This window comes from Cervus canadensis, chromosome 32, assembly GCF_019320065.1.
Source record: "Cervus canadensis isolate Bull #8, Minnesota chromosome 32, ASM1932006v1, whole genome shotgun sequence".
Taxonomy (NCBI): domain Eukaryota; kingdom Metazoa; phylum Chordata; class Mammalia; order Artiodactyla; family Cervidae; genus Cervus; species Cervus canadensis.
In genome coordinates this window covers 33,882,274-33,908,919 of record NC_057417.1, presented here as the reverse complement: position 1 = coordinate 33,908,919, position 26,646 = coordinate 33,882,274, and the positions used below count along the sequence as shown (strand labels likewise).

Genomic DNA, 26,646 nt, shown 5'->3' with positions numbered 1-26,646 from the left:
CAGGCCTGAGGACTGGGGAGGGCAAGAGGGGTTCCAGACATGGGGCTGCGGACATTCGTTCACTCGTTCACTCCCCAACCTTCTACTGAGTGCTCACCACCCACTGGGCACTGGGGATTCAGGGTGAGCCAGACAGCCTTGGTCCCGGGAGAGCTTATGTCTGGTAAGGGAGATAGACATTTTAAAAAAAGCAAATGATCACACACGAATGTAACTACAGACTGACAGGGTTTCACAAAGTATAGGGGCCCATGAGAGTGTGTAACGGGGGACCAGATCCAGTGGACTGGAAGCATTAGAGAAGGCACTTGATGGATGAGCTGAAGTCTTGAGGAGAGAAAACACATTCTAGGAAGGCTGGGCAACATGGCCAAGGTCTTAAGGGAAGGGAGGAGGGACCTGGTACATTTCAGAAACTGAAGGAAGACCCAAGTGGCTGGAGCTTAGAGACAAAGGCAGAAAGGTGAGACTGGGAGTATCGTCAAGGCCTGGACTGTGCAGGGTCCTTGTGGGCTGCACCTGGGTCTTTAAATGGAAACACTGGAAAGTCACAGAATGGGTTTAAGTGGGGGAGGGTAACGTGAGGAGTAGAGACATCACTGGAGCAGCAAAGGAATGGATATAAAGGGTTGATAAGGTTCGTAAGGGTCTTGACTAGGGTGGTGGTGTATATAGAGAAAAGACTGACTCAAGAATATTTAGGAAGGAGAATTAAAACAAGATGACCATGGGCTCTGGTTCATGTGATGCTGGCAAGAAAGCAGGCAAGGTAAGGACAAGATCCAGGGGGGAGTGTTAGTTTCTGCTCCACCCACCAACACTCCTGGGGGGAAGCTCCGGGAACACCCACTTCTCTGGGCTGTTGATTCAGTTTGTCCCGCTGTCACCCACCTTTCATCATCAGGCAGAAATAAGTGGTTGACAGTTCACATGTGCCACCAGGGCACCATCCTGATATCACAGCTTCATAACCTGACATCTGTCCCACCGCTGGACACACACACACACGTACACAAACACCTCTCCTACCACAGGTAGAATGCTGATGGCAAAGCCACTTACCCACAATGGTGGAGAACCTCCGAGTAGGTTCCTTCCCAGTAACCAGTTTGTATAATTCTGGGTAGTAAAATTCCAAGCTCTCCAAGAAAACCACATAGCCCCTTTGCCCCTTGGTATGTAGAATGTCCAACAGTCGACCTAGAGGAAAGGTCAGATCACTCAGAAGGAAGAGTACACGTCTGACTGGATGCAAGTCTCCAGACCCAGTCTTACACTGGCTCGTATTCATCAGTACACTTAGGAAGACGGTCCCCACCTCCTGTCACTCCGAGTTATATCTTATAGTCCAGATAATGTAAATCAAAGTGCCAGGCCCTCAGCAGGGGTTCAGTGTTAGCTTCCTTTCTCCAGAGCTTTCCAGGCACCAATGGTAAAGAATCCACCTGCCAAATGCAGGAGACATAAGAGACGCAAGTTTGAAACCTGGGTTGGGAAGATCCCCTGGAGGAGGAAATGGCAACCCACTCCAGTGTTCTTGCCTGGAGAATCCCATAGACAGAGTAGCCTGGCGGGCTATGGTCCATGGGGTCGCAAAGAGTCACACATGACTGAAGCAACTTAGCACGCAAGCAGGCATGTACAGTATGCAAAGCAGCTAATTTTGACCCCCCTGGTGGTTCAGACAGTAAAGAATCCGCCTGCAACGCAGGATACCCAGGTTGAATCCCTGGGTGGGGAAGATCCCCTGGAAAAGGGAATGGCAACCCACTCCAAGATTCTTGCCTGGAGAATTCCATGGAGCCTGGTGGGCTACAGTCCATGGGGTCACAAAGAGTTGAACATGACTGAGCAACTAATGCTTTCTTTTCTACAAGAAGTTGGTAGAGCCAGAATAAACGGGATTGCAGGCATAGGAAACCAATGGTTTTAAAGAACTTCCCAATTGCCTGGGGCTAAAATTAACCACACAGGCAACAGCTCATCTATGGTAGAAGGAGGATGGACGTGCAGCAGCAATTACAGAGTAATCTATGGCTCTCTGGGATTCAGACCCGGAAACTAGTATTTGGATGGGGACCCAGGAAAAGTCCGAAAGCAGGAAAGCAGGGCAGCTCCATGTTCTTCAATGGGAACATATCACATAGTCTGGAAACATCTGTAATTTCCTTGGCAGTTTTCAAGGAAAACTGTTTATCCTACTGGTTCCACTTACAGTTTCCATTTCTTGACCCCTTGATAATCCCTTCCAAAGGGATTATCACATAGTCTGGAAACATCTGTAATTTCCTTGGCAGTTTTCAAGGAAAACTGTTTATCCTACTGGTTCCACTTACTGTTTCCATTTCTTGACCCTTCCTTAAACATTTTATTTTCAGTTATTTCTTCCTTTGAGGTCCTAAAACTCTATGCTTCCCCTAGGATAGACTTAATAAATAAACTTCATCTTGTGTCAATTGACTCTTTGTCAGAGCTACCTGGAGCACTGTATTGAGAGGGGTTCTAAAGTTACATCCAAGCTCAGCAGGAAAGCGCGCTGTGATTAGTGATGTCTGTCATGTAAGCAAAAGAGTCACAGCGTACGAGCTGCTCATCACCGGTCATACTGTGGGCAGGTTAGTCTCAAGCCTCTTAAGCTGGGAAGCACAGAAAGAAATGTATTTTACATTGTGACCACATGCTTATACACAAAGACATATTTTGTTACAAACATATGCATGTATATACACACATATGTATATAAAACCAGAACAATGTTCACAAAGCACACTTATTTTGCCTTTAATGCAAATAAAGTGTGATAAATGTGATAAAGTGTCATGGACCCCTAGGCAGTCTGGAAAAGCCTACAGACTCTTTATCAAAATACTATTTTTAAACTGATTAAAATACATTGGGTTACAAAGGGAATCAATTATAAGAAGATACAGTAACAAATATTAAATTTGCAGCTCTGTAATAAATGTGCTTCTTTATTAATGCATTAAATAACCCAATCTCGGCAAGTCTAATAACTGCAATAATTTCAAGGGAGAGATGACTATAAATGGTATTTTGGAATATCTCTAATAGCAGTAATGTGATAAGATATCTGGAATGCTTACTGTTGACAAGGTCACAAGTATTGCTAATCACTGTGGTCTGTTGCTCATCTATGTTCATCACTGGAGGGAGTGCTAAGTGTTAGTGTAGGTTAGTAAAATAAAGAGGCACCGTCTCCACACCCCTATCCAAGTTCACAGATCCTCTCTGCACACGGACAGCTGGGTGGGGGACCAGGGGTGGCCAGAGGTGTGTGGACTCCAGTTAAGAAGCCCCTGAGTGAGGGAAGCTTCACGTTGCCGCCGCTCGCTGGAGAGAAGCCGCTGAGGTTACCTGCCCGGTTGATCTTGGAAGGCAGCATGGGGGCGTTGAGCACCTCATCTTCGTCTTGCTCGTCGATGACCTTGCACTGGCGCAGGTAGGGGGTGAGCTTGGCGGGGTTGATGTAGCGACTCAGCATGTGCCGGTTGCACTCCACGTTCTCCCACAGGGCGTCCTCCTCATCCTTCAGCGTCTCCATGTAGTCGTCCATCTCGGGCGCTCCTCCTTCCAGACATAAACCCCAACACGGTTAATCAGAGAGCCTCGTGGGCCGAGCTCTGTCAACTCTGGAGAGATCTCCAGGATCTACTGTTAAAGAAGGTAGAGAAAAGTATATACAGTAGTTTACCTCTTATTTAAGAAAGGAAGGCACGTGAATACAGACAATATAATTCTTTATGTGCTAAACATAAACAATGGATGAATAAGTCATAAAATAAAAATTATAGAGAGGGAAAACTTTGAGGCTGGCATATATCCTTTCCATCCAAGTTTTTATATCTTACTAAGAATTTATCTTTTGGAAAACAATATATGCTATACTTTTTGTTTTACAGTTTCACATAAACGGTGTCATACTATATGCTTTCCCGTTTCCTTTTTCAACTTGCTTTTTTTTCTTTTTGCATTTATTGAGATTTACCTAGGTTGATACGTACAGACCTAATTCATTCATTTTTAAAAACAGCTTTGTTGAGATATAATTCATGTACCATATAATTCACCTTTTAAAAGTGTACAATTCAATGCTTTTTAGTATATTCCCAGAACACAATTCATTTTAGAAAATATTCATCACCCCCAAAGAAACTTCCTACCAAGGGTAGCAGTCACTCCCCACTTCCCTCCAACACCGCCCCTCCCCAGCCTCAGGCAATCACTGCTGGACTGGCTCTGCAGACTTGCTGCTTCTGGCCACTTCACTTAGATGGGATCACACGATATATGGTCTTTTCTGACTGCTCCTTTTCAAGGTTCGTCCATGCTGTATGTAGCATGTTTCAGCACCGCTTTTTATTGAGGAATACTTTTTCATTATTTGGATATATCGCACCTTGTTTATCCATCCATTGATGAGTATTCGGTTATGAGTATTGTCTGGTTATTATGAATTGTGCTACTGTGAAGATTCATGTTCAAGTCTTTGTAGATGCGTTTTTATTTCCCTTGGGCAGATAGGCAGAAGTAGAATTGATGAGCCATATGGTAACTCTATTTTAACATTTTGAGGAACTGCTAAACTGTTTCTCAAAGTGGCTGCACCATATTATATTCCTGCTAGCAATGTACAAGAATGTACACATTCTTGTCAACACTTGTTATTGTCCATCTTTTTTTTTCTCATTATAGCCGTCTGAACAGGCGGGAAGTGGTATTTCATTGTGGCTTTGATTTGATTTCTCTAAAGACTAACGACGTTGAACATCTTGTGTGCATATCAGTCACTTCTGCATTGAGAAATGTCTGTTCAAATCCTTTGCCCATTTTTAAACTGCATTGTTTTTATTATGGAATTTTTAATGTGTTCTGGATACAAGTCAGATATGATTTGCAGATATTTTCTCCTATCCTGTCAATTATCTTTTCATTTTCTTAAAGGTATTATTTGTAGCATAAAAGCTTTTAATTTTGATGTAGTCCAATTTCTTTTTTCACTTCTGGTTTTGCTGTGTATCTAAGAAACCATGGCTTACTTAATTCAAGGTTATAAACATTTGCTTCTATTTATTTTTCTAACAGTTTTATACTTTTAACTCTCACATTTAGGCTTATGATGCATTTTTAAGTTAATTTTTGTGTATGGTGTGAGGTAAGGGTCCAACTGTTTTTTACATGTGGATATTCAGTTGTCCTGGGGCTTCCTTGATGGCTCAGTAGGTGAAGAATCTGTCTGCCAATGCAGGAGACACAGGAGACATGGGTTTAATACCTGGGTCAGGAAGATCCCCTGGAGGAGGAAATGGCAGCCCACTCCAGTATTCTTGCCTGAAAAATCCCACGGACAGAGGAGCCTGGCGGGCTACGATCCAAAGGGTCGCAAAGATTCGGACATGACTGAGTGACTGAATGGGCTTGTGTACGAACGCACATGTGCGCGCGCACACACACACACACTCGGTTGTCTCAGCACAATTTGTTGAAAAGATTCTTCTTTCCCCATTGAATGGTCTTAGCACCTTTGTCAAAAATCAATTGACCATAAAAGTTTAAGTGTTTATTTCTGGACTGTCAATGATACTCCGTTGATCTGTATGTCTGTCCTTAGGCCAGTACCCCACTCTCTTCATTACTGTAAGTGGATAGCTAAGTTTTAAAATTGGGAAGTGGGAGTCTTCCAACCTTGTTCTTCCCATTTCAGACTGTTTCGTCTATTCAGGGCCCTTGGCAATTCCATGTGAATTTTAGGGATCAGCTTGCCAATACTTGCAAAAAAAAAAAAATAGCTGGGATTTTGACAGTGGATCCACTGAATATGTAGATGAATTTGAACAGCAATACTATCTAACAATTACATGTTATGCTTCAAGAATATGGCTTCCCAGCTGGTGCTAGTGGTAAAGAATCCACCTGCTAATGCTAGAGAGGTAAGGGACGCCAGTTCAATCCCAGGTCAAGAAGATTCCCTAGAGAAGGGGATGGCGACTCACTCCAGTATTCTTGCCTGGAGAATACCATGGACAGAGGAGCCTGGTGGGCTACAGTCCTTGGGGTCGCAAACAGAATATGGAATGTGTTTCTTCTAATTCAGATCTCTAATTTCTTTCAGCAATGCATTGTAGTTTCCAGTGTACACTTCTTATGCTAAATTTATTCCTAAGTATTTTATTCTTTTTGATGGCACTATAAACGTGGGCTATTCATCTTACTTCTGTCTTTTCAATATGGATGCCTTTCCTTTTCTTTTCTTCCCCCTCTCTAATTTCCCAGGCGAGAACTTCTAACACAGTGTTACACGGAAGTGGCAAGAATGGACATCGTTGTCTTGTTCTTGACCACGGGGGAAAAGCATCCAGTCTCTCACCATTAAGCACAATGTCACCTGGTTGAGTGTGTGTGTGTTTCGGATACCTTTTATCAGGTTGAGGAAACTCCCTGAGTATTTTTGTCACAAAAGGGATGTCTGATTTTGTCAAATGCTTTCTCTGCCTCCATTGAGATTACCATATAGTATTTAGTTTCGATTCTATTAATATATTACATTAACTGATTTTCGGGCATTGAACAAACCTTGAATTCTTGCTGTAAATCCCAGTTAGTTACAGATTTGTTGGATCTGGTTTGCTAGTATGTTTTTGAGCCTCCTGGCATCCATCGTCATGAGAGATATTAGTTGGTACTTTTCTTTCCTCAAGATGTCGGGCTGGTTTTGACATCAGGAGAATTTTTACCTCACAGAGTAAACTGGGAAGTGTTCCTTCCTCTTGCACTTCTTGGGAAAGTTAATGAAGAACAGGCACACTTTTGTCTTTGTTTGGTAGAGGCTTTGCTTGGTGGGTAGGTTTTTGATTACTAATTCTTTACTTGTTGTAGGTTTGCTCATATTTCCTGTTTTTCTTGAGTCAGTTTCAATAGCTTGTGTCTTTCTAGGAATCTGTCCATTTCATGTAAGTAACCCAATTTTTTGGAAGCAATGTTCATATTTTTATTTTGCCTCTTATTTCTTTAATAAGGTTAGTAGCAGTGTCCCTTCTCTTATTCCTGATTCTAGTAATTTGGATCATCTCTCTCTTTTTTTCTTGGTCAGTCTAGCTCAGGGTTTGTTGATACTTCAAAGAACAACTTTTGGTTTCACTGATTTTCTCTATTGCCTTTCCGTTCTCTAACTCATTTATTTTTGTCCTAATATGTGTTACTTCCTTCCTTCTGTTCGCTTCAGGTTCACTTTGCTTTTCTTTTTCTAGCTTCACAAAGTGGAAGGTCAGGTTATTGATTTGAGATCTTTAAAAAAAAATTAACATGTATAGCTATACATTTCCCTCTGCTTTAGTGACACCAGTTAAGTTTCGACATGTTGCATTTCCATTTGCCTCGAAGTAAAATGGGAAAACCCAAACGAACCTTTTGGCCAGCCCAATACCTTTGGCTGTAAGGTTTTTTTCCTGTAGATGATATATAAGAGATCTTATTGTTTTAATCTAATCTGACAATCCCTTAATTTCTATTGATTTATTCATTCTTAACTGCTGTATATATTATTCCACTGCCAGAATACACCATAATTTATTTCTTCATTTCTCTATAATGGATATTTAATTTCCCCCCAATTTTTTACTTGGACATTTAACATTATTTGTAGTTGGAAAAAATGTAAGCAATCCAGACATTCTTCAGTAGATATTCAATGATCCTTTCTCATTATGGAATAACATTTTGAAAATATGTGGTAACATAAAAAGATTCCAAGACATTGTTTTTTTAAAAAGTAAAGACAGGCATATATTCATACATACATACATGTGGTATAATTTAAAATGGATCTGGGGACTTCCTTGGTGGTCCAGTGGTTAAGAATCTGCCTGCCAACGCAGGGGACCTAGGTTTGATCCCTGGTCTGGGAAGATCCCGTGTGCCGAGGGACAACCAAGCCTGAGGTCCACAACTACTGAGGACCACAGCCCAGAGGCCGGGCCCTGCAGCGAGAGCAGTCACCGAGATAGGGGCGGGCACACGGCAGCCAGAGAGCAGCCCCTGCTCGCCGCAGCCGGACACAGCCTGTGCCCAGCAGTGAAAACCCAGTGCAGCCAGAATTAGTAAGTGAATAAAATGTAAAGCATATATAATTAAATACATATGCCCCTGGTTCCGGGCAAGGAGCTCCAGGATTCCGAGAGGGATATCCCCCAGAGGGATAAGAGTGTTTTTTCTATGGTAACGGGATGACTCTTGAGTTAAGGGGCCACAGGAGCTTCAGGATGGGAACTGAAAAACCAAGCAAGTGATTATAAGGTTATAACTTTCAAGGGGGAGAGGCTAGAGATTGAGTCCAATCACCATTCCAAGAATGAGTTACTCAATCACGGTTACGTAATAACACTTGATAAAAATCCCTGCACAACGGGACGCAAAGAGCTTCCAAGTTTCTGAACTCCAGCCCCTGCCGGCACGGATGCCATCTCAGCGCGGGGAGCTGACGCTTCTGTGTCTGGGAGCTCCTCACGTGTGCTTTCATTGGTGTCCGTTACAATAAGCTGTCGTGATAAGTACAGTGTTTTCCCGAGTTATCTGTGAGTCATTCCAGCAAACACAGCACCTGGCCAGGAGGCTCGGGAGACCCTGATTCGCGGCTGCCGACCCAGAGTGCAGGTGGCCCGGGGTGCAGGGCTGGTGTCCGAGGCGGGGCAGGCGTGGGGGCTGAGCCCTGGGCCTGGGGCGGCTTGGCTGCCTCTGGGCAGTCAGTGTCAGAACCGAACTGAACTCGTGGAAAAAATGACACGTGCTTGGTGTCGGGAAAACACCACACGTTTGGTGTCGGAAAAATAACACAATGCAGTGAAGTCACTCATGTAAGGCAACACCTGTAATTACAGAGGTAGGCTGTACACGTGTGTGTGTGTGTGTGTGTGTGTGTGTGTGTGTGTGTGTGAAAGAGGGAGAAGGCGGGAGAGAAACAAGGAGAGCGGAGGGGAGGAGAAGGGGAAGGCGGGAGGAGGGAAGTTTGAGAGGCTCTGATTACACTGATCCTATCTAAGAAGTGGGATGAATTCTGAGGTCACTGGGCAGGACAACTTGGAGGTTATCAGTACTATTTACAATGCACATGCTTCATCATATTACTTGCATAGTTTGAAAAAAATAAAAAAAAGAATCAATAACAAAGATGACAGCCCAGTTTAGGGCAACGGAGACGCCAATATCTAATATCTGCCTTCCCACTCCCGTCCTCAGATGGTCACAGATCTGATGTCTATGCGTGCACGCTCAGTCGTGTCTGACTCTTTGTGACCCCATGGACTGTAGCCCACCAGGCTCCTTTGTCCATGGGATTCTCCAGGCAAGAATACTGGAGTGGGTTGCCGTTTCCTTCTCCAGGGGATCTTCCCGACCCAGGGATCGAACCCTCACCTCTTATGTCTCCTGCATTAGCAGGTGGGTTCTTTACCACTGAGTCACCTGTTTGTCAGCTATTTGTTAGAACTGGACACGGAACAATAGACTGGTTCCAAATTGGGAAAGGAGTACGAGAAGGCTGTATATTGTCACTCTGCTTATTTAACTTATATGCAGAGTACATCATGCAAAATGCCAGACTGGATGAAGCACAAGCTGGAATCAAGATTGCCAGGAGAAATATCAATAACCTCAGATATGCAGATGACACCACCCTTATGGCAGAAAGTGAAGAGGAACTAAAGAGCCTCTTGATGAAAGTGAAAGAGGAGAGTGAAAAAGTTGGCTTAAAGCTCAACATTCAAAAAACTAAGATCATGTCATCTGCTTCCATTACTTCATGGCAAATAGATGGGGAAACAATGGAAACAGTGACAGACTTTATTTTCTTGGGCTCCAAAATTACTGCAGATGGTGACTGCAGCCATGAAATTAAAAGACGCTTACTCCTTGGAAGAAAAGCTATGACCCACCTAGACAGCGTATTAAAAAGCAGAGACATCCCTTTGCTGACAAAGGTCCATCTAGTCAAAGCTACGGTTTTTCCAGTGGTCATGTATGGATGTGAGAGTTGGACTATAAAGAAACCTGAGTGATGAAGAATTGATGCTTTTGAACTGTGGTGTTGGAGAAGACTCTTGAGAGTCCCTTGGACTGCAAGGAGATCCACCAGTCCATCCTAAAGGAAATCAGTTCTGAATATTCATTGGAAGGACTGATGCTGAAGCTGAAACTTCGATACTTTGGCCACTAGATGTGAAGAACTGACTCACTGGAAAAGACCCTGATGCTGGGAGAGATTGGAGGCAGGAGGAGAAGGGGACAGCAGAGGATGAGATGGTTGGATGGCATCACTGACTCAATGGACATGAGTTTGAGCAAGCTCTGGGAGTTGGTGAAGGCCAGGGAAGCCTGGCATTCTGCAGTCCATGGGGTCACAAAGAGTCACACACGACTGAGCGACTGAATTGGCTGAAAGAGACAGTGGGGCGGGTGAGTGTGCTGGCGGCAATGAGCTAGAAGGTGCATCGGAGTGGCCCGAGGCTGCACTTGGCTGCAGTAACACGCCCAGGCAGGTTGAGGCTGCGGAGGCAGAGACAGTATAAGGGAGACAGAGGAAGTCCATCTGCTGGTGGAGCTGCAGTGAGAGACCCTGAGGACCCTCAAGCGGCTGGAGCCATCTCTCCAAGTGTGCAACTCTACTTCCCGGCCCTGTGAGCCTTGGCCGCGTGTGATGTCTGGTTCTTGCTCCATCAAGAATCTCCCCATTAATCTGAGCTGTTCTAAGTGGGCTTTTGCTCTGAACAACTCAAGCACCTTGAGTAAAAATATCTATGTGCTGTTATGAGCAACAGCTGGTTTATAGAGGGGGTTTAAAAATGGGGACATTCCATCCAATGACCTTTGCCCTTCTGCTCATATCCTAAGCACTGGCCACTTGGGTCACGTGGGGATAGTTTGTGGTTCAGTGCAACACAAATACATCTCCTACAAGTGCTCACTCTGAAACACGTCAGCATGATAGTTTTCCATTCACAAAGGAAAATGCACTCAGCTTTACTATTTTGAAAGAGTCAACATCCTAAGAAGTTGACTCAACAAGTCATTAAGTGGGCGAACACCGCATCGTTCATCCCCTTTTCCTGCTTACGGAATCCCTATCATCTTCAGGAACCAGGTGGCCTCATATTTTCAGGGAGGCTGGGCAACTTCTGAGCGGCAAGAGGTGGGTCTTGTTTTGGTCTCTACCTAACAAGGTGGTCTAGTTTGATGTCACACTAAGTACGTGAAGTCTTTGTGACCCGTAGAACCTGCAGGGAAGACTGCTGGGGGGCAATTCTGGTGCTGTTCCTCGACCTTTGATAGGAACACAGGGAGGGATATAGTCCTTGAGCACTGGGATGCTAGCATGTGAATGTGTGTGTGATGCTAGGATTGCTGCAGCCATCATGTGACCTGAGGACTCCTGTAAGGACAAAACTAACACCCTCACGATGGCAGAGCAGAGACGTGGAAAGAACCCGGGACTCTGGTGGTGTCGCCTGCAGAACCCGGGACTCTGGTGGTGTCGCCTGCTGGGTACTCACGTACAGGCACCTGTCCGTGGTTGAAAGAAACCTGCTGAAAAACATGTTCAAGGCTCCCAGTCCATGTTCTACAGGAAGGGCTATTTTGCGCACCTATTTTTTTTTTTAAAGAAGTTCTTTATTATTATTACTTTTTGATCACATAGAATGTGGGATCTTAGTCGTCTTATCAGGAATTGAATCCACACCCCGTGCAGAAGGAGGGTGGAGCCTTAACCTCTGGGCCACTAGGGAAGTCCCTTGCTCACCCTTTTACGGGCCAAGGAGACCACCCGCCAAGACAAATGCCGTGGCAGCTGCTGGTCTCATGGCCGTTCCTCATTCACTGGGAACATGGATCGTGTGGACCCCTCTCTGCTACGATACAGTCTAGCATCTTTGTCTCGACCTCCAAGCTGAGGCCTCCTGCCAGCCCCTGTGGTTGTGTCCCGGCTGACCAACTTGGATTCTCCGCCAGATCCCCGCTTGCTCAACGCCTGCTTCCAGTGCCTCCATCTCCCTGGAAGCCGCCCCTCTCTGCTCCCCTGGTGAGTCTCAGGAAACCCTCCCCTTACATTTATTTTACATAAAGGAGATGATGCGACGTACCTGGCATAGGGTCGGCGCTTGGCAGACGGGAGGTGCCTGCCCGTCACTGAGGTCTGACTTCTTCCTACTCCTCCCGGCCGGGGCTGGTCCTGCCCTCAGCCAGTCTCCTTCTGGGTGTGGAGTTGTGCGGGCCAGGATCTGTGAGAGGGAAGATGGTCTGACTTAGCACAGAAAACCACTCAAACAGCGAAGGGGGGCCCTGCTCTGGAAGGAAAGAATGAAATGATCCCGGAGCCTGCATCTCTCCAGGGGCTGGACACGCCGTGGACCGGGGCCTGGAGCTGCTGCAGGAAGGGGCGGGCGCTTGTCCTGACAGCTGCTGGGGTCCCTTGGCGGGGGGCTCCAGGCTGCTGCTTCAAACCCACAGCTCCACTCAGAGGTGACGGGGACCCGGGACACCATTGTTTAATCAGAAACTTGCTGGGTTTTGGCTTTGAGGATTAATCACAGGTGACACCAGATCTCCCAGGGCTGACAGAAGCTCTTCTTGTCGGGTGTCAGCTTGGATAGGAGTGAGCTGTCACAGACCATCAGCCCCAGGGGTTAGGGGTGGGGGGCGGGAGACAAGCTTCTCTGGAGGACACCGTCTCCTTGGTCTGCTCAGCAGCCTCCTCAGGGCAGGGCCAGCCTTGGCCCACAACCCCGCACCCAGGGAAATGACACTTCTTTGTATTTGCATTAAAAAGGATGCACTTGCATTTTTTCCTCTCTTATAATCAGAAGAAAAAGCTTTAAAAAAATTAATTGTAAGAGAGGTTTTAATTGCAGGCAAGGGAAAGCAGGTTTGTGCAGGAAATGGCAACCCACTCCGGTATTCTTGCCTGGGAAATCCCACGGACAGAAGAACCTGGCGCGCTACAGTCCACAGGGTCGCAGAGTCAGACGCGACTGAGCACGCACACATACAACTGCCAACTTGGTCCTGAGGTCGGAGAGAGGATACGCTTCCTGAGAGTCTGACTCATCGGGTTAACATTCAACTGGTGGAAACATCATCCCTGTGCTTACAGACTATTTACTCTGCCAGGCACTGGGCTAAGCCTGACTGCTGGAGAACTCTCTGAGACAGGTGGTTTTATTATCGTCGCCATCAACATCACCACCACCACCATCATCACCACTATCATCACTACAGTACAGCCAAGAAAAATCAAGCCTGGGACAGGTTCAAAGTCATAATTAGTGTGGACGGCAGGGTGTGGACTTCCTTTAAATCAACTACTATACAGCCCTTAGAATTGCCTGAAAAAAAAAAAAGTTCACCTTTTAAACGACTCTAACCAGTGGGGGGCTTCCCTGATAGCTCAGTTGGTAAAGAATCCGCCTGCAATGCAGGAGACCCTGGTTCGATTCCTGGGTCGGAAAGATCCCCTGGAGAAGGGAAAGGCTACCCACTCCAGTATTCTTGGGCTTCCCATGTGGCTCAGCTGGTAAAGAATCCACCCGCAATGCGAGAGACCTGGGTTCGATCCCTGGGTCGGGAAGATCCCCTGGGGAAGGGAAAGGCTACCCACTCTAGTATTCTGGCCTGGAGAATCCCATGGACTGTATAGTCCACAGGGCTGCAGAGAGTCAGACATGACTGAGCGACTTTCACTTTCACCCAGTAGGTGTATGTACAAAATGTCCCTGAAATATCACTTTAACAAGTGTAAGACAGAACTAAAACCAAGCTCTAAGATAGCAGAGCAGATACTGGCTCAGGATTCGAAATAGCTGTTGCTTCTCAAAGGAGGTATCAATTGCTTGGTGAGCTACGAGGTTCCTGTCATCGGTGTTATTCAAGCACAATCAGCCAGTGATTATTCCCCCTCCAGGGAAGCCCGCTACGCAAGCAGAGCTGGCACGCCCAGTTTCTGCTGCCTCTCACATAAGAATAAACAGACAGCCGAGGATCGCTCCACGTTCGAGAAAAGTCTCCACATGGAAGGAAGACATCGAAAGAGACAAACTGCCCCAAGGAAGCTGCAGGAAGCTGACAATGCACACAGTAAGAGAAAACTGAAAAAAACAAAACAAAATCAAAAAACAATCCGATAATTAAAATCCGTGAAGACATTAGGTAAGATACTGTAGCCATAGAACAATGCAGGGTGCTTTGACAAGGGAACAATCAAAGAACAAGAAAAAGTTCTTAAGAGATTAAAATAAAGTAAGTGGAAGCTTAAAATCAATAGAAAATTTAGAAGATAAAGTTGTGGAAATATCCCCCAAAGTTAATAAAAAGTTAAAGAGAATGAAAATAAGAAAGGAGGAGGGGGAATGAGGTCACTTTAGGAAATCTTAGAGGTTATAGAAGTTATGCTTCCTTTCCTGTATGTCTTGCAGGGATACAGTATCAATTATGGGATGAAATTATCAGAGACACTAGTATTAGAGGATTCTCCACATGCAAAAACAGGAGTCTTCAGTTTTGAAGGGTCCTTTGAGTGCTCAGTACAAATCAGTGGAAAAGAACCTTCTCGGAGTATCATTCTGAAATTTTAGGGCACTGGGGAATAAGAGAAGACCCTAAAATCTTCCTGGGAGGAAACATCAGGCCATGTGCAAAGGACTAGAAGTAAGTTTGGCGTCAGATCTTTCAACAGTGATGCTGGAAACTGGGGGACAATGAGGTGATGCCTTCACGTTTTCGATGGAAAATACTTCTAAACCTAGGATTCTATACCTACCCAAACTGTTGTGTGCATAAGCAGAATGATCTATTTTCAGAAAGGCAAGGACTCTAAACATCTAGCTTCCATGCATGCTCTCTTAGGAAGCTACTGCAGGATATACTCCAGCAAAATGAGGGAATAAAACAAAAATATGAAGGCCAGGAAACAGAGCAGCAAGGAGTGTTCCAGGATGAGAGGCAGGCAGCAAAGAGCAGCTGGCCAAGACTGCAGCAGGACCATGGAGGGTCAGGGGAAATAATGAATGGTTACCTGATATCCTTGATAACTTAGGAAATAACATCATTAGGCAAATGACAGGCCTGAGAGTCAGACAGAAAAAAATTGAGGACAGGTATGATTTTAAAAGCCCCAGCAAATGAAAAGAGAAGCAATATTATCTTTGGACAAAATAAAAAGATAAGAAGGAGACATAATCCCAACATACATCTTGCCTCAACATGAACAATATTTACCTGGTCATGATGAAGTAACAGGTAAAGCTGATGAGAACGTACCAAGACGATGGTGGGGTAAGTGCATGCAGTGGGGAACTAGGAAAAGGGATATAAATTATCATCTACCCAAAGGCATGTTGATACATAATGTCTTAAAACTGACACACCACTAAATAGCAGTGGAAGCATATCACTTAGAATAAGGAGGTGGGGAACAGAAGAAAGCAAAATGGAGAAGGGTTAGAAGTGGCTGCCCTCGGGGGTCGGGGCTGGGGATGGATGGATGTTTTTTTATGACAAGCCTACTTCACTGTTTCCCCTTCATGTATCACAGTCACGCTGAAGGGGCTTGCTTAACTCAATGAAGCTATGAGCCGTGCTGTGCAGGGCTACCCAAGATGGACGGGTCACAGTGAAAACATCTGACAAAACGTGGTCTACTGGAGGAGGAAGTGGCAACTCACTCCAGTACTCTTGCCAGGAGAATCCCATGAACAGTAATGAAAGGGCAAAAAGATACGACGCTGGAAGATGAGCCCCTTGGGTTGGAAGGTGTCCTGGGGAAGAGCAGCGGGCAGTTACTAATAGCTCCAGAAAGAATTAAGTGGCTGGGCCAAAGCAGAAATGATGCTCAGCTGTGGATGTGTCTGGTGGTGAAAGAGAGTTGGACCATGAAGAAGGCTGAACGTCAGAGAACTGATGCTTTTGAACTGTGGTGCTATAGAAGACTCTTGAGAGTCCCCTGGACTGCAAGGAGATCGAACCAATCGTCTTAAAGGAAATCAACCTGAATATTCATTGGAAGGACTGATGCTGAAAGCTCCAATACTTTGGCCCCGATGCAAAGAGTTGAGTCATTGGAAAAGACCCTGATGCTGGGAAAGACTGAAGGCAAAAGGAGAAGGGGACAACAGAGGATGAGATGGTTAGACAGCATCACCGACTCAATGGACATGAATTTTACGACGACGAAGTCGGATCAGAGTTAAATAACCGGGTGAGACCTCATACCACTAAGATTCCAACGCAACCCTCACCAACTGAGCATCATCTGATCTTAATTAAACCAGCCATGATCACAGCTAACACTTACGAAGCACAGCATCCAGTCTAAACAATCAGATTAGTTTGGGGCTTCCTGGGCTCCTATTTTTTGCCTTATTCCCTCATCTTGCTGGAGCATATCCTCCAGTGCCTTCTAGGAAAAGGCACACAGCAGTTGCTATAGGCAGACACTGGGCTAAAGTCATGTGTGGACTTCCCCAGTGGTGCAGTGGTTATGACTTTGCCTTCCAGTGCAAGGGGGTGCAAGTTCAAATTCTGGTCAGGAAGCTAAGATCCCAAATGCCTCCTGGCCAAAAACACCCCCACATAAAACAGAAGTAGTATTGTAGTACATTCAATAAAGACTTTAAAATGGTCCACATCAAAAAAAAAAAAACCAAAACTTAAACAAAATGCTCCAGATAGCTAAGACATGGAAGCAACCTAGATGTCCACCAAAAGATGAATGGATAAAGAAGCTGTGGTATATATACACAGTGGAATACTATGGGTCAGGCATGAAAAGGAAGCATCTGAGTCAGTTCTAATGGGGTGGATGAACCTAGAGCCTATCATACAGAGTGAAGTGAGTCAGAAAGAGAAAAATGAACACTGTGTATTCACGCATATATATGGAATCTAGAAAGACGGTACTGACGAATCCATCTGCAGGGCAGCCACGGAGATGCGGACAAGTGAGCGCACGTGGGGACACAGTGAGGGGAGGAGAGGGTGGGACGAGTGGAGAGAGTAGCGTGGAAGCACAAACATTACCACGCGTGCAACGGCCAGCCAGTGGGGATCTGCAGTCTGACACAGGGCGCTGAGACCTGGGTGCTCCGTGACCGCCTAGAGGGCTGGCGGGTGGAAGGAGGTTCAAGAGCGAGGGGACATACGAACACCTGCGGCTGATTCTTGTGGATCTGTGGCCGGAGCCGAGGCAGTGTTGTAAAGCAATTATCCTCCAATTAAAAATAAGTGAGTTAGAGAGCTGGACATGGAACAACAGGCTGGTTCCAAATAGGAAAAGGAGCACCTCAAGGCTGCATATCGTCACCCTGCGTATTTAACTTATACGCAGAGGACATCACGAGAAACGCTGGGCTGGAGGAGGCACAAGCTGGAATCAAGATTGCCGGGAGAAATATCAATAACCTCAGATATGCAGATGGCACCACCCTTATGGCAGAAAGTGAAGAGGAACTAAAGAGCCTCTTGATGAAAGTGAAAGAGGAGAGTGAAAAGTTGGCTGAAAGCTCAACATTCAGAAAACTAAGATCATGGCATCTGGTCCCATCACTCCATGGCAAATAGATGGGGAAACAGTGGCTGACTTTATGTTTCGGGGCTCCAAAATCACCGTAGATGGTGATTGCAGCCATGAAATTAAAAGACGCTTACTCCTTGGAAGGAAAGTTATGACCAACCTAGACAGCATATTAAAAAGCAGAGACATAACTTTGCCAACAAAGGTCCGTCTAGTCAAGGCTATGGTTTTTCCAGTAGTCATGTATGGATGTGAGAGTTGGACTATAAAGAAAGCTGAGCACCGAAGAATGGATGCTTTTGAACTGTGGTGTTGGAGAAGACTCTTGAGAGTCCCTTGGACTGCAAGGAGATCCAACCAGTCCATCCTAAAGGAAAGCAGTCCTGAATATTCATTGGAAGGACTTATGTTGAAGTTGAAACTCCAATACTTTGGCCACCTGATATGAAGAGCTGACTCATCAGAAAAGACCCTGATGCTGGGAAAGATTGAGGGCAGGAGGAGAAGGGGATGACAGAGGATGAGATGGTTGGATGGCATCCCCGCCTCGACAGACATGGGTTTGGGTGGACTCCAGGAGTTGGTGATGGACAGGGAGGCCTGGCGTGCTGCAGTTTATTGGGTCGCAAAGAGTTGGACACAACTGAGCGACTGAACTGAACTGAACTGAAGTTAGAGAAAAATGGTGCGTGTGGATGATGCCATTTAATACAACCACCTGTGAGGGAGCTACGACTACTGGCCCCAGTTTACAGAAGAGGAAACAGGTTCACGGGGATTCAGCTATCTGGACTGCGTCTGCTTTATCTTTGTACCCCCCACCACAACCCCACCTCCCTTATTACATCATGGGGCCTGATTCTTCCAAGGTGCTAAATATATATCTGTTGGGTGAAAAAATACAAATCAGATCCTGGATAAAATAAACAACGAGGCTGCTAGCACATCGAACGTCAAGCCCTTTGGAAAGAGGGACAGACGCCTCTCCCTCTCTGCAAGCCGCCCCAGTGCAAAAGCTCTGCAATGAGAAGGGGTCAACAGTCAGCTAGATAAATGCACCTCTGGTTAATTGATCTGCCTGGATGATTGGAACGAGAGGCTTGAGATGGAAGGTTTAATTATTCCAATGAAACCTCCACTTCATTGAAAGGACTTCTGGCAAAAAAAAGGGAAAAAAAGGCGGTGCAGGGGGGAAGGTTATTGGGAAGGATAATCTACTGCCTGTGAGAATGGGCTGGAGACACGGGGACACACCACACTGTCTACCGTGTCTATAGCTTTGAAATGAAAGCTTAATGGAAAAGAACCAGAAGCAGCCCTTCCTGGGTCTCCCGCCCTGCGGTTCCTTTCATTCCTCCAAAAAAGCGCACTGAGAGAAGCAGCTCGAAAATTCCTCCTCAGGATCCTTCTCTGGCATCCCAGTTAACTCTTAACCTCTGTCTGTCTCAGCTCATTCAGCTGAAACATTGGGATGATGATACTTCCCATGAATTAACACGTGGACAACAGTCAGGAGAGCTTCGCTGATACATATTGTGAAAGCAGCAATTATCGTTTTAAATTCACAGTGGAGTGGCAGGCACTGCCAGCAGCCAACCCAGTGTCCATTCTCTCTCTCTTTTTAATAATAAATAGCCCTTCAAATATATGTGTGTGTGTGAGTGATATATAGGCTTCCCTGACAGCTCAGCAGGTAAAGAATCCACCCACAATGCTGGAGACGCAGGAGACACAAGTTTAATCCCTGGGTCGGGAAGATCCCCTGGAGGAGGAAATGGCAACCCACTCCAGTATTCTTGCCTGAAAAATTCCACGGACAGAGGAGCCGGGCAGGTTACAAAGCCTGGGGTGAGCGACTGATGTACAGACACATACCTTCACACACACACACACACACACACACACACACTAGGTTTTGTTTGTGGCATGTGGGATCTAGTTCCCTGACTGGGGATTGAACCCGGGCCCCCTGCCATTGAGAGCGTGGAGTCTTAGCCACTGGGCCACCACGGAAGTCTCTCCATTCTCTCTCTTACTAACAGAGCCCCAGTTTTGTTTGGAGCATTACTGTGCTCACCTTTAAAAAACTGCATTTCTAGCCTCCCTTGCAGCTAGAATTGTGGGTGTGTGACACAGTTCTGGCCAATGAGCTGTACATGGAAGTTTCTGGATGACACATCTAGGAAGGGTCTGGAGAGGGGGGCAGAATCAGGTGGGAAGCACTTTTCGTTTGTCCCTATCTTCCTCCCTGGAATGCCGGTGCAATGCAAGGAAGCAGAGCAGTGATCTTGTGAGCGTGAAGGTCACACTTGAACATGGCGGCAGAGGATGCTAAAAGGACTTTGGGTCCAAGCTAACCTTTGAGTTCTTTGTTCATGAGAAGAATAAAATCCCTAGAATGTATAAAACTCCGATTTTGTTTCTATTAAAACTTGCAGTCAGCAATTGTTGCAGGCAACAATCGTCCTAGCACATACATATAACAAACAGGATGCAAGCCTTTTGAGAAAATCACATAGCTTCCAGCCAGCCACAGACTTTTAAGTCTTACAGTCAGAGCAACTTCCTTATCTATTTGCTCCTGTTCCTTTTTTTTTCCCCCATAAATACAAAACCAGAGTAAGCATGAAATCAATGAGGACTAAGTACTGAGAAGGAAATGGTAACTGGCTCCAGTTTTCTTGCCTGGAGAATCCCATGGATGGAGGAGCCTGGTGGGCCACAGTCCACGGGGTCGCAAAGAGTCAGATAGGACTGAGCGACTTCACTTCACTTTCACTCACTGCCCATGTACAAAACACTCCCCTCTCGAGGTACAGCCAAACTTCTCAGCCGTCATCCCAGGCTCGTCCTGCCCCGCAGCCCAGGGCCCTGCCCACTACCACCCGGCCCCCCGGCACTGTTTCCACCGGACACTCATCGGGGTTCTCTACCCAGGTGACCCGGGCAAAGGGCTCATGGCCTCTACAGAGTGAGAAGGTCTCAGCCTGATAGCTTTGGGGAACGCGGGGCGCATCTGCGGGTAGCCAGGACTTGGGGGTGGGGGGGACATGGCAGGCACGCCCCCCAGCCCCCCGCCAGGCCCTGCCTCACATCCAGACTTCTGCGGTGGCGTCTGACCGGCCCCCAGCAGGGCAGAGCACTTGGGAAGGGCACACACCTCCTGCATGACCGGAGGGTGTGCTCTGCCCTCCCCGCCCGCCGGCTCTCATGTTTCTCCCGCTGCTGCAGAGAAGCTTTTGTGAAAAGCGCAATTAGGAATGACAGATTTAAACGGTTCTGAAATGTGTATCAATTCATCACATCGGCTCCTTATGAGATTCGCCCCGTCTGGATTCCGGAGCCTCGCACACACGGCACGGTGACAGCCCCGAGGGTCTCCGGGCGCCGCGGACCCCCTGATGAGCCCTAACGGCAGCGGGCGGTCGGTCCGTCTCTCACTCCCGGGAGGCGCAGCCTTGCTCAGGGGCGGCCCGACGGTGACGGAACAGCGCTCCCTCCTGCGGGCGCCTTCCGGGCCCGGTCAGCAAGCCCACCTCGGCCACGGGGGGCTGTCAAGTCACCGAAACCACCGGCTGGTTCCAATTCTGGAGCCCTCGGTGAGACCCCAAGCATCATCTAAGCTAAATTCTAGCACAGGAGAGGTGGGGGGAAACCACAAACTTCTGTCCGGCCTGGGGTCTCGGGGAGGCCGTCTGGAAGGGACAGAGCTGGACCCGGGGCAGGCCCAGTCCTCAGCGCGAGCTCTGGCCCACGGAGGCCTGCTGCTGCGAGTCTCCTGGGCAGGCGGATGAGTGCGGAATGAGCCCAGAGGCCCCGAGAACCTTCTAAGCGAAAACACCGGGTCCTTGCCTTTCGCAGGAAAGGTCACCAGCATCGTCAAGCAAGAGCCCCACTCGGAGAGTAGCCGAGAATGAGAGCTGGAAGGTTCTGTGGGAGCCACGTGCAGACGTTGTCTTCCCCGCTCTTTTGCTCGCCTGGCTTGGCTGCACGGGAATCCCACGGGAGCCGGGGACAAGGTGATGAGAGGAGGCCAGGTGGGGGCCCGAGGCCTCCGGACGCCTGTGGCGGGGAGCGGGGAGCGGGGTAAGGTCTGCGGTTTGGTAACGAGAATATGTCAGCGTCGACCTGTGGAGCCCCAGTCGCTCAGCCAGCCAGCCATCCACCCATCCATCTATTGGATTCAACAGTGTTAAGAGCCTTGGACAACAGAAGACCAAGAAAAGAGACTCTGAGAAGGTTCAGGAGAAAAGAAGACAAGGACAAGTGAGGATAAGACACAAGCGACACGCTTAGGGTCGTTCAGAGCAGAGCAGAGGAGGCGCAGAAAGAAACCTGAAGGGACGAAGCTAAGAAAACCTCGCAGATTCGTCGGGAGGAGGGATGAGAGAAAGATGGGAGCAGAGGCTGCTGGAGGAGGAGGAGGAGGAGGAGGGGCCTGGACCGCAGCCACCGGGCCCTCATCACAGAGCCGAGCTTCAGCGCTGAGGACGCACACCAGCCAGTCACGGGGCGGGGGCCTGCAGGTCGCCGGGGCTGCTCAGACCGACTTATCTCCAGGGCCCGGAGCCGGTGCTCTGGGCGGGCGGGCTGCATGCAGAGTCAGCACGGGTCTCTCCCTGCGGCGTTTGTCAGACACCCTGAACACCTACTTAGGATCGATGCGGCGATCAATTTAAAATGCATTTCTAGTTGTGGGGCCGGCTGTTTCGTGAAATGTCATGGGGGACAGGTAAAGGCGGTAACACCCCTAAACACATTTCCATGTGTTTGAAAATAAGGCTGCCGACGACTTCAATCAACAGGTTAGCACCTAGAAAAACGCACGTCAGGTTTTTCCTATTTGGGCGGAGGGCGGTGGTGTCGGGAGTGGTGGTGGGGTGTTTATGCCTCCAGCTCTCTTAAATCCCCCATCGTCACCCAGGGAGAGCACCCACCGTTGAAATCAGGGAGGACGGCCAGGCCGCAGCAGGCCGGCCGACAGGAGGCTCGAGACTCTGGTCTTCCCCAGCTGCACCGGGCTCCCAGCGGCTCTTTCTAGAAAGGCCTGGGGGCTGGTCGAAAATGCCGGTGCAGGAAGCAGCAGACCAGGCTTTCGTGTAGACCTCAGACTTCCGTGAGCACCCCGAGGTGCGCGAGGCTTGAGGTCAGAACTGTACTTCCTCAGACCTCAGTCCCCTGGGCCGATTTCCGGGCAGCAGAGGAAAGCAAAGTGGGAGGAGGTTTGAGGGCTGGGAGAGAGTGACTCTGCCACTCTCGGCTCAGGGAGCTGGGGGGCTGGGGTTCCATGGGCAGGCCCCCCACAAAGAGGTGGCTCCTGCCCTCCAGAGCTTAAAACACACCGTGCTTGAGGTAGGAGGTGTCATGGACCTCCTCCTCCCAAAGATGGGGGCTGCGGGGCGAAGGCTTGCAGGAATTCTACTCGGGTCAAACAAAAGGAGAGTCAATACAAGTAATCCTAGCACCAAGGGACAAAACCAGCAACTTCTGCTTCCCTATGCTCTAAGGCCGGGTCCCCAGCTCCAGGATCTAATAATGCCTGATGAGCTGAGGTGGAGCTGATGTAATAATAACAAAGAGAAAAAACACACAATAAATGTAATGTACTTGAATCACCCTCCCCTCCCGGGTCTAGGGAAAAACTGTCTTCCACAAAACTGGGCCCTGGTGCCAGAAAGTCTGGGGACTGCTATTCTAGAGGAAAGGATGTGGTCCTGGATTCTGCTGTTTTCCGCTGTGTGGCCTCGGGCACATTGCTTAACGTCTCTGAGCCCCCATTTCCTGTTCCGTAAAACTGGACACAGGGCTTCTCAGGTGGCTCAGTGGTAAAGAACCTGCCTGCCGATGCAGGAGACGCAGGTTCCATCCCTGGGTCAGGACGATCCCCTGGAGAAGGAAATGGCAACCCACTCCAGTATCCTTGCCTGGGAAATCCTATGGACAGAGGAGCCTGGAAGGCTACAGTCCATGGGGTCACAGAAGGGTCAGATAAGACTGAGCGACTAAACAACAACAGAACTGGACATAGCAGCTGTGTCTCAGGGCTGCTGCAGCGCACACGGAAGGCATCATCATTATTACTATTTTTAGCTTCACTGGGCAGCATGCGGGATCTTGGCTTCCGGACCAGGGATCGAACTTGCACCCGCCGCATTTGAAGTGTAGTCGTAAGTCCCACATACGAGGCACTTAATCTCATCAGTCCACACCTTTGGAAGTCCTCGGAAGACCCCGGGTGGAGAGCCACCCACCTCTCCCCTGGCGTCCTGAATAATGACCTCCACACCAGACAGATTTTAGAGGAAACTTGAAAGACCTGTCCTCAGCTCCTGTGTACCACGCTGCTTACAACCCTCTGGGCACGGTCATCTACTTCCTCATATGCGCCCCACGAGGGCTAGCAAGGATCTTTCACAAATAGGCGTTTAATATTAATCGAGTGATCGATTTCCGATGGATAAGTGCTGGCTCTCTGGTTATCGTTTCTTCCTTTCAGCGGAAAAGACCTTTCCCTCGCGGGGGTGGGGAGCTTTGCACATGACAGCCGGCTGATGGGCTCACATGGGTTTCGCTGGGCCTGCAGTTCAGATCTAAGCGCCAATCCATCTTCGAGTCCCAGTCAGTCGTGGACTGGAAGTATAGAATATACCTCCCTCCAGCTTCTGGCTTTGGGTCAGAGCCGTCTTGCCAAAAACCATGAAAATGCAGAAAAGCCACAGGTCCCCCATCCTGCCCCGAGAACCCGTCAGCTGCCTCCACTCTCCCCAACTCGTCGCATCAGCGTGATGGCGACCCCCGCTTTTTTGCAATGGGCTGCTTCCCTGGGGCCCTCCCAGAGTCTGAAGGACATGCTGCATTTTCAAGGACACCCCATCCTAGCCACCGGGGCGGGAACTTCCCTGGTGGTCCAGCGGCTAAGACTCCACGCTCCCAATGCAGGGCGCCCGGGTTCGATCCCTGGTCAGGGAACTAGACCCCACATGCCACAACTAAGAGTTCGCATGCCCTACCACACTCAATAAATAAATACTAAAAACAAACAAAAGCAAAACACGAGTTAGCCATTGGGGCGCTGGGGTTCCATTGGTGGGATCTTAATTCTCTGAAAATGGACAACCCACCAAGGGCCGGCATTTGGGGGGTGGTCAGCCTAACATGTCACGTTCTCAGCGTGGGGGAAACAGGAGGTTTACGGGAAACCTCCCCCCAGCTGACCCTCAGAAGGCGCGTGGCTGGACCAGCTGCGTGACACGGGCTGAGCAGCAGCGGGTGCCCGACACCCAGCGGGTTGGAGGTGGTGTCCAGATCCCAGGAGGGCACAGAATGACTCAGTAACAAAACCCACAGCCAACAGCGAGGGTGGAGCAGGCAGGTCTAAGAAGAGACTGCTGTTGGCCGCACAGCCAGGGACTCTGCCCTCCGTGAGTCCCGCGTGGTGGGTCAGTAGGTAATTTAGACGACTCCAGACCCACTCTAGACTGAGGTCCTGCCTCCCGGCGGGAAAGGAGTTATCAAGGTACCAGCAATGGAAAACTGTGCAGGGTACGGCAGCGAGTTTTAGTTTTCAACTGCGCAGGAAAAACAACAGCCGCGCCTCTCTCTTCAGCGCGTCTGAACGGGACTGAGTTAAGCCACGAACTGCAACCACCACCGTCTCCCAACCCTTCTGGGACCAACAGCCCAGGCTGGGGTGGCTCCAGACACCGGATCTGGCCAATTTCCCTGTCCTCCCTGGGCCTCGCGGCAGCATCCCTGTTTACTGGAAACATTTTTAAAAGAATACAGCGCTCTCATAGCCACCATTATTACAACAATGGCGCTTCCATGTGAGGGAAGTGAAATTTGAACCAGATTTTCTATTCCGAAATGCTCTGCCAAAGACATGGCGCGGGAGTAAGTTAGTTAAACGCATGCATGGAGCATCCGTGCTATGTTGGGAGTGAAACAGGCTTCTGCGTTCCATTAAGCGTCAGGCTTCAGAGAGGGAGAGATGCTTAGAAAGGGTCTCTCGACTCCAACTTAACCCCAAAATAAACAGCTCTCTCATGGATGGAAGGGGGCCCCCCTCCCTGCCTCCCACCTCCGTGCCGCCTCGTTTCAATTAGCTCTCTGCTATTCCAGTTTCCTTTTCCTTTGGATCATCAAGGCTGGCTGTCATTGACTGCTAGAACATCAGGAGCAGAGTCACACGGCAGACTTCTCCCACCTGGCCCTCAGAGGGGTGGCATGGAGCTGTCCCAGCCATGGGACAGAACTGCCCTGGGGGTGGGCAGGGCCACAGGCCACGTCCTCACATCTCCCACCTCCCTCTGCCCAGCTCCCTTCCCAGTCCTGGCAGCCTCGAACCCCCACCACCAGTGACGCTTCAAGGGAAGACATCATATACACACAACAGAATACTATTCAGCTGTAAAAAGGAACGAAGCCCCGATCCATGCCACAACATGGACAAAAACATTGAACGCATCGAACTGAGCAAAGAAGCCACACTCCAAAGGCCACACACCGTGCGATGCAGTCGATACAAAAAGTGTAGAACGGGGGCGAACCACTCAGACAGAAAGCAGGCTGGCGGCGGCCAGGGGCTGTGGCGGGAGGCAGGACGGGGCGGCCGCTGGTGGGCACGGGGCTTTACCTGCGGGTGACGAGCACGGTTTGGAACTAGACAGAGGTGGCGGTGGCACATCGTGAAGGTGCAAACGCTGCAGAACTGGTCACGTTAAAACAGTGGACTCGTGATGCCCACGTCACCTCGAATCAAAGCAAATCAATGACCACAGCGACGATTTCTCGAGCACACGCAAGGTACCAGGTCGACAGCCCAGATTACTGGAACCCATTAACAGCCCTGCCGAAGGCGTCATCAATTCTGATGAAGAGATAAGGAAGCCGAGGCGGGGGTGGGGGGACACCCGGGCGGGCAGGGGTGTCAGACAGACACATGCTCTTACTCCCCTGGCGTTTCAAACCTCAGGCTCTGGAAGCCTGGGGATCGGAGGAGCAGAAAATGAGAACCTCTGTGTCCAGGAAACGGAGAGAGAGGCAGAGGGAGGCGGGTGAGGGTACGAAGAAGAGAC

The 26,646-nt window shown here is 48.5% G+C and overlaps 1 protein-coding gene across 4 annotated transcripts in view; it reads right to left on the bottom strand.

Moving 5' to 3' along the window:
* The window catches only part of CARD11 (caspase recruitment domain family member 11), a 104,657-nt gene that overhangs the window by 27,404 nt on the left and 50,607 nt on the right, over window positions 1-26,646 (bottom strand). For all 4 annotated transcript variants that reach the window (XM_043456144.1, XM_043456140.1, XM_043456142.1 and 1 more), the window contains exons 2-4: window positions 12,147-12,284; window positions 3,376-3,588; window positions 1,063-1,200 (exon numbers count right to left, since the gene is read on the bottom strand). In XM_043456144.1, the coding sequence (XP_043312079.1) occupies window positions 1,063-1,200; window positions 3,376-3,588; window positions 12,147-12,153 (358 nt within the window). In that variant the 5' untranslated portion in view covers window positions 12,154-12,284. The remainder of the gene's footprint in view (window positions 1-1,062; window positions 1,201-3,375; window positions 3,589-12,146; window positions 12,285-26,646) is intronic.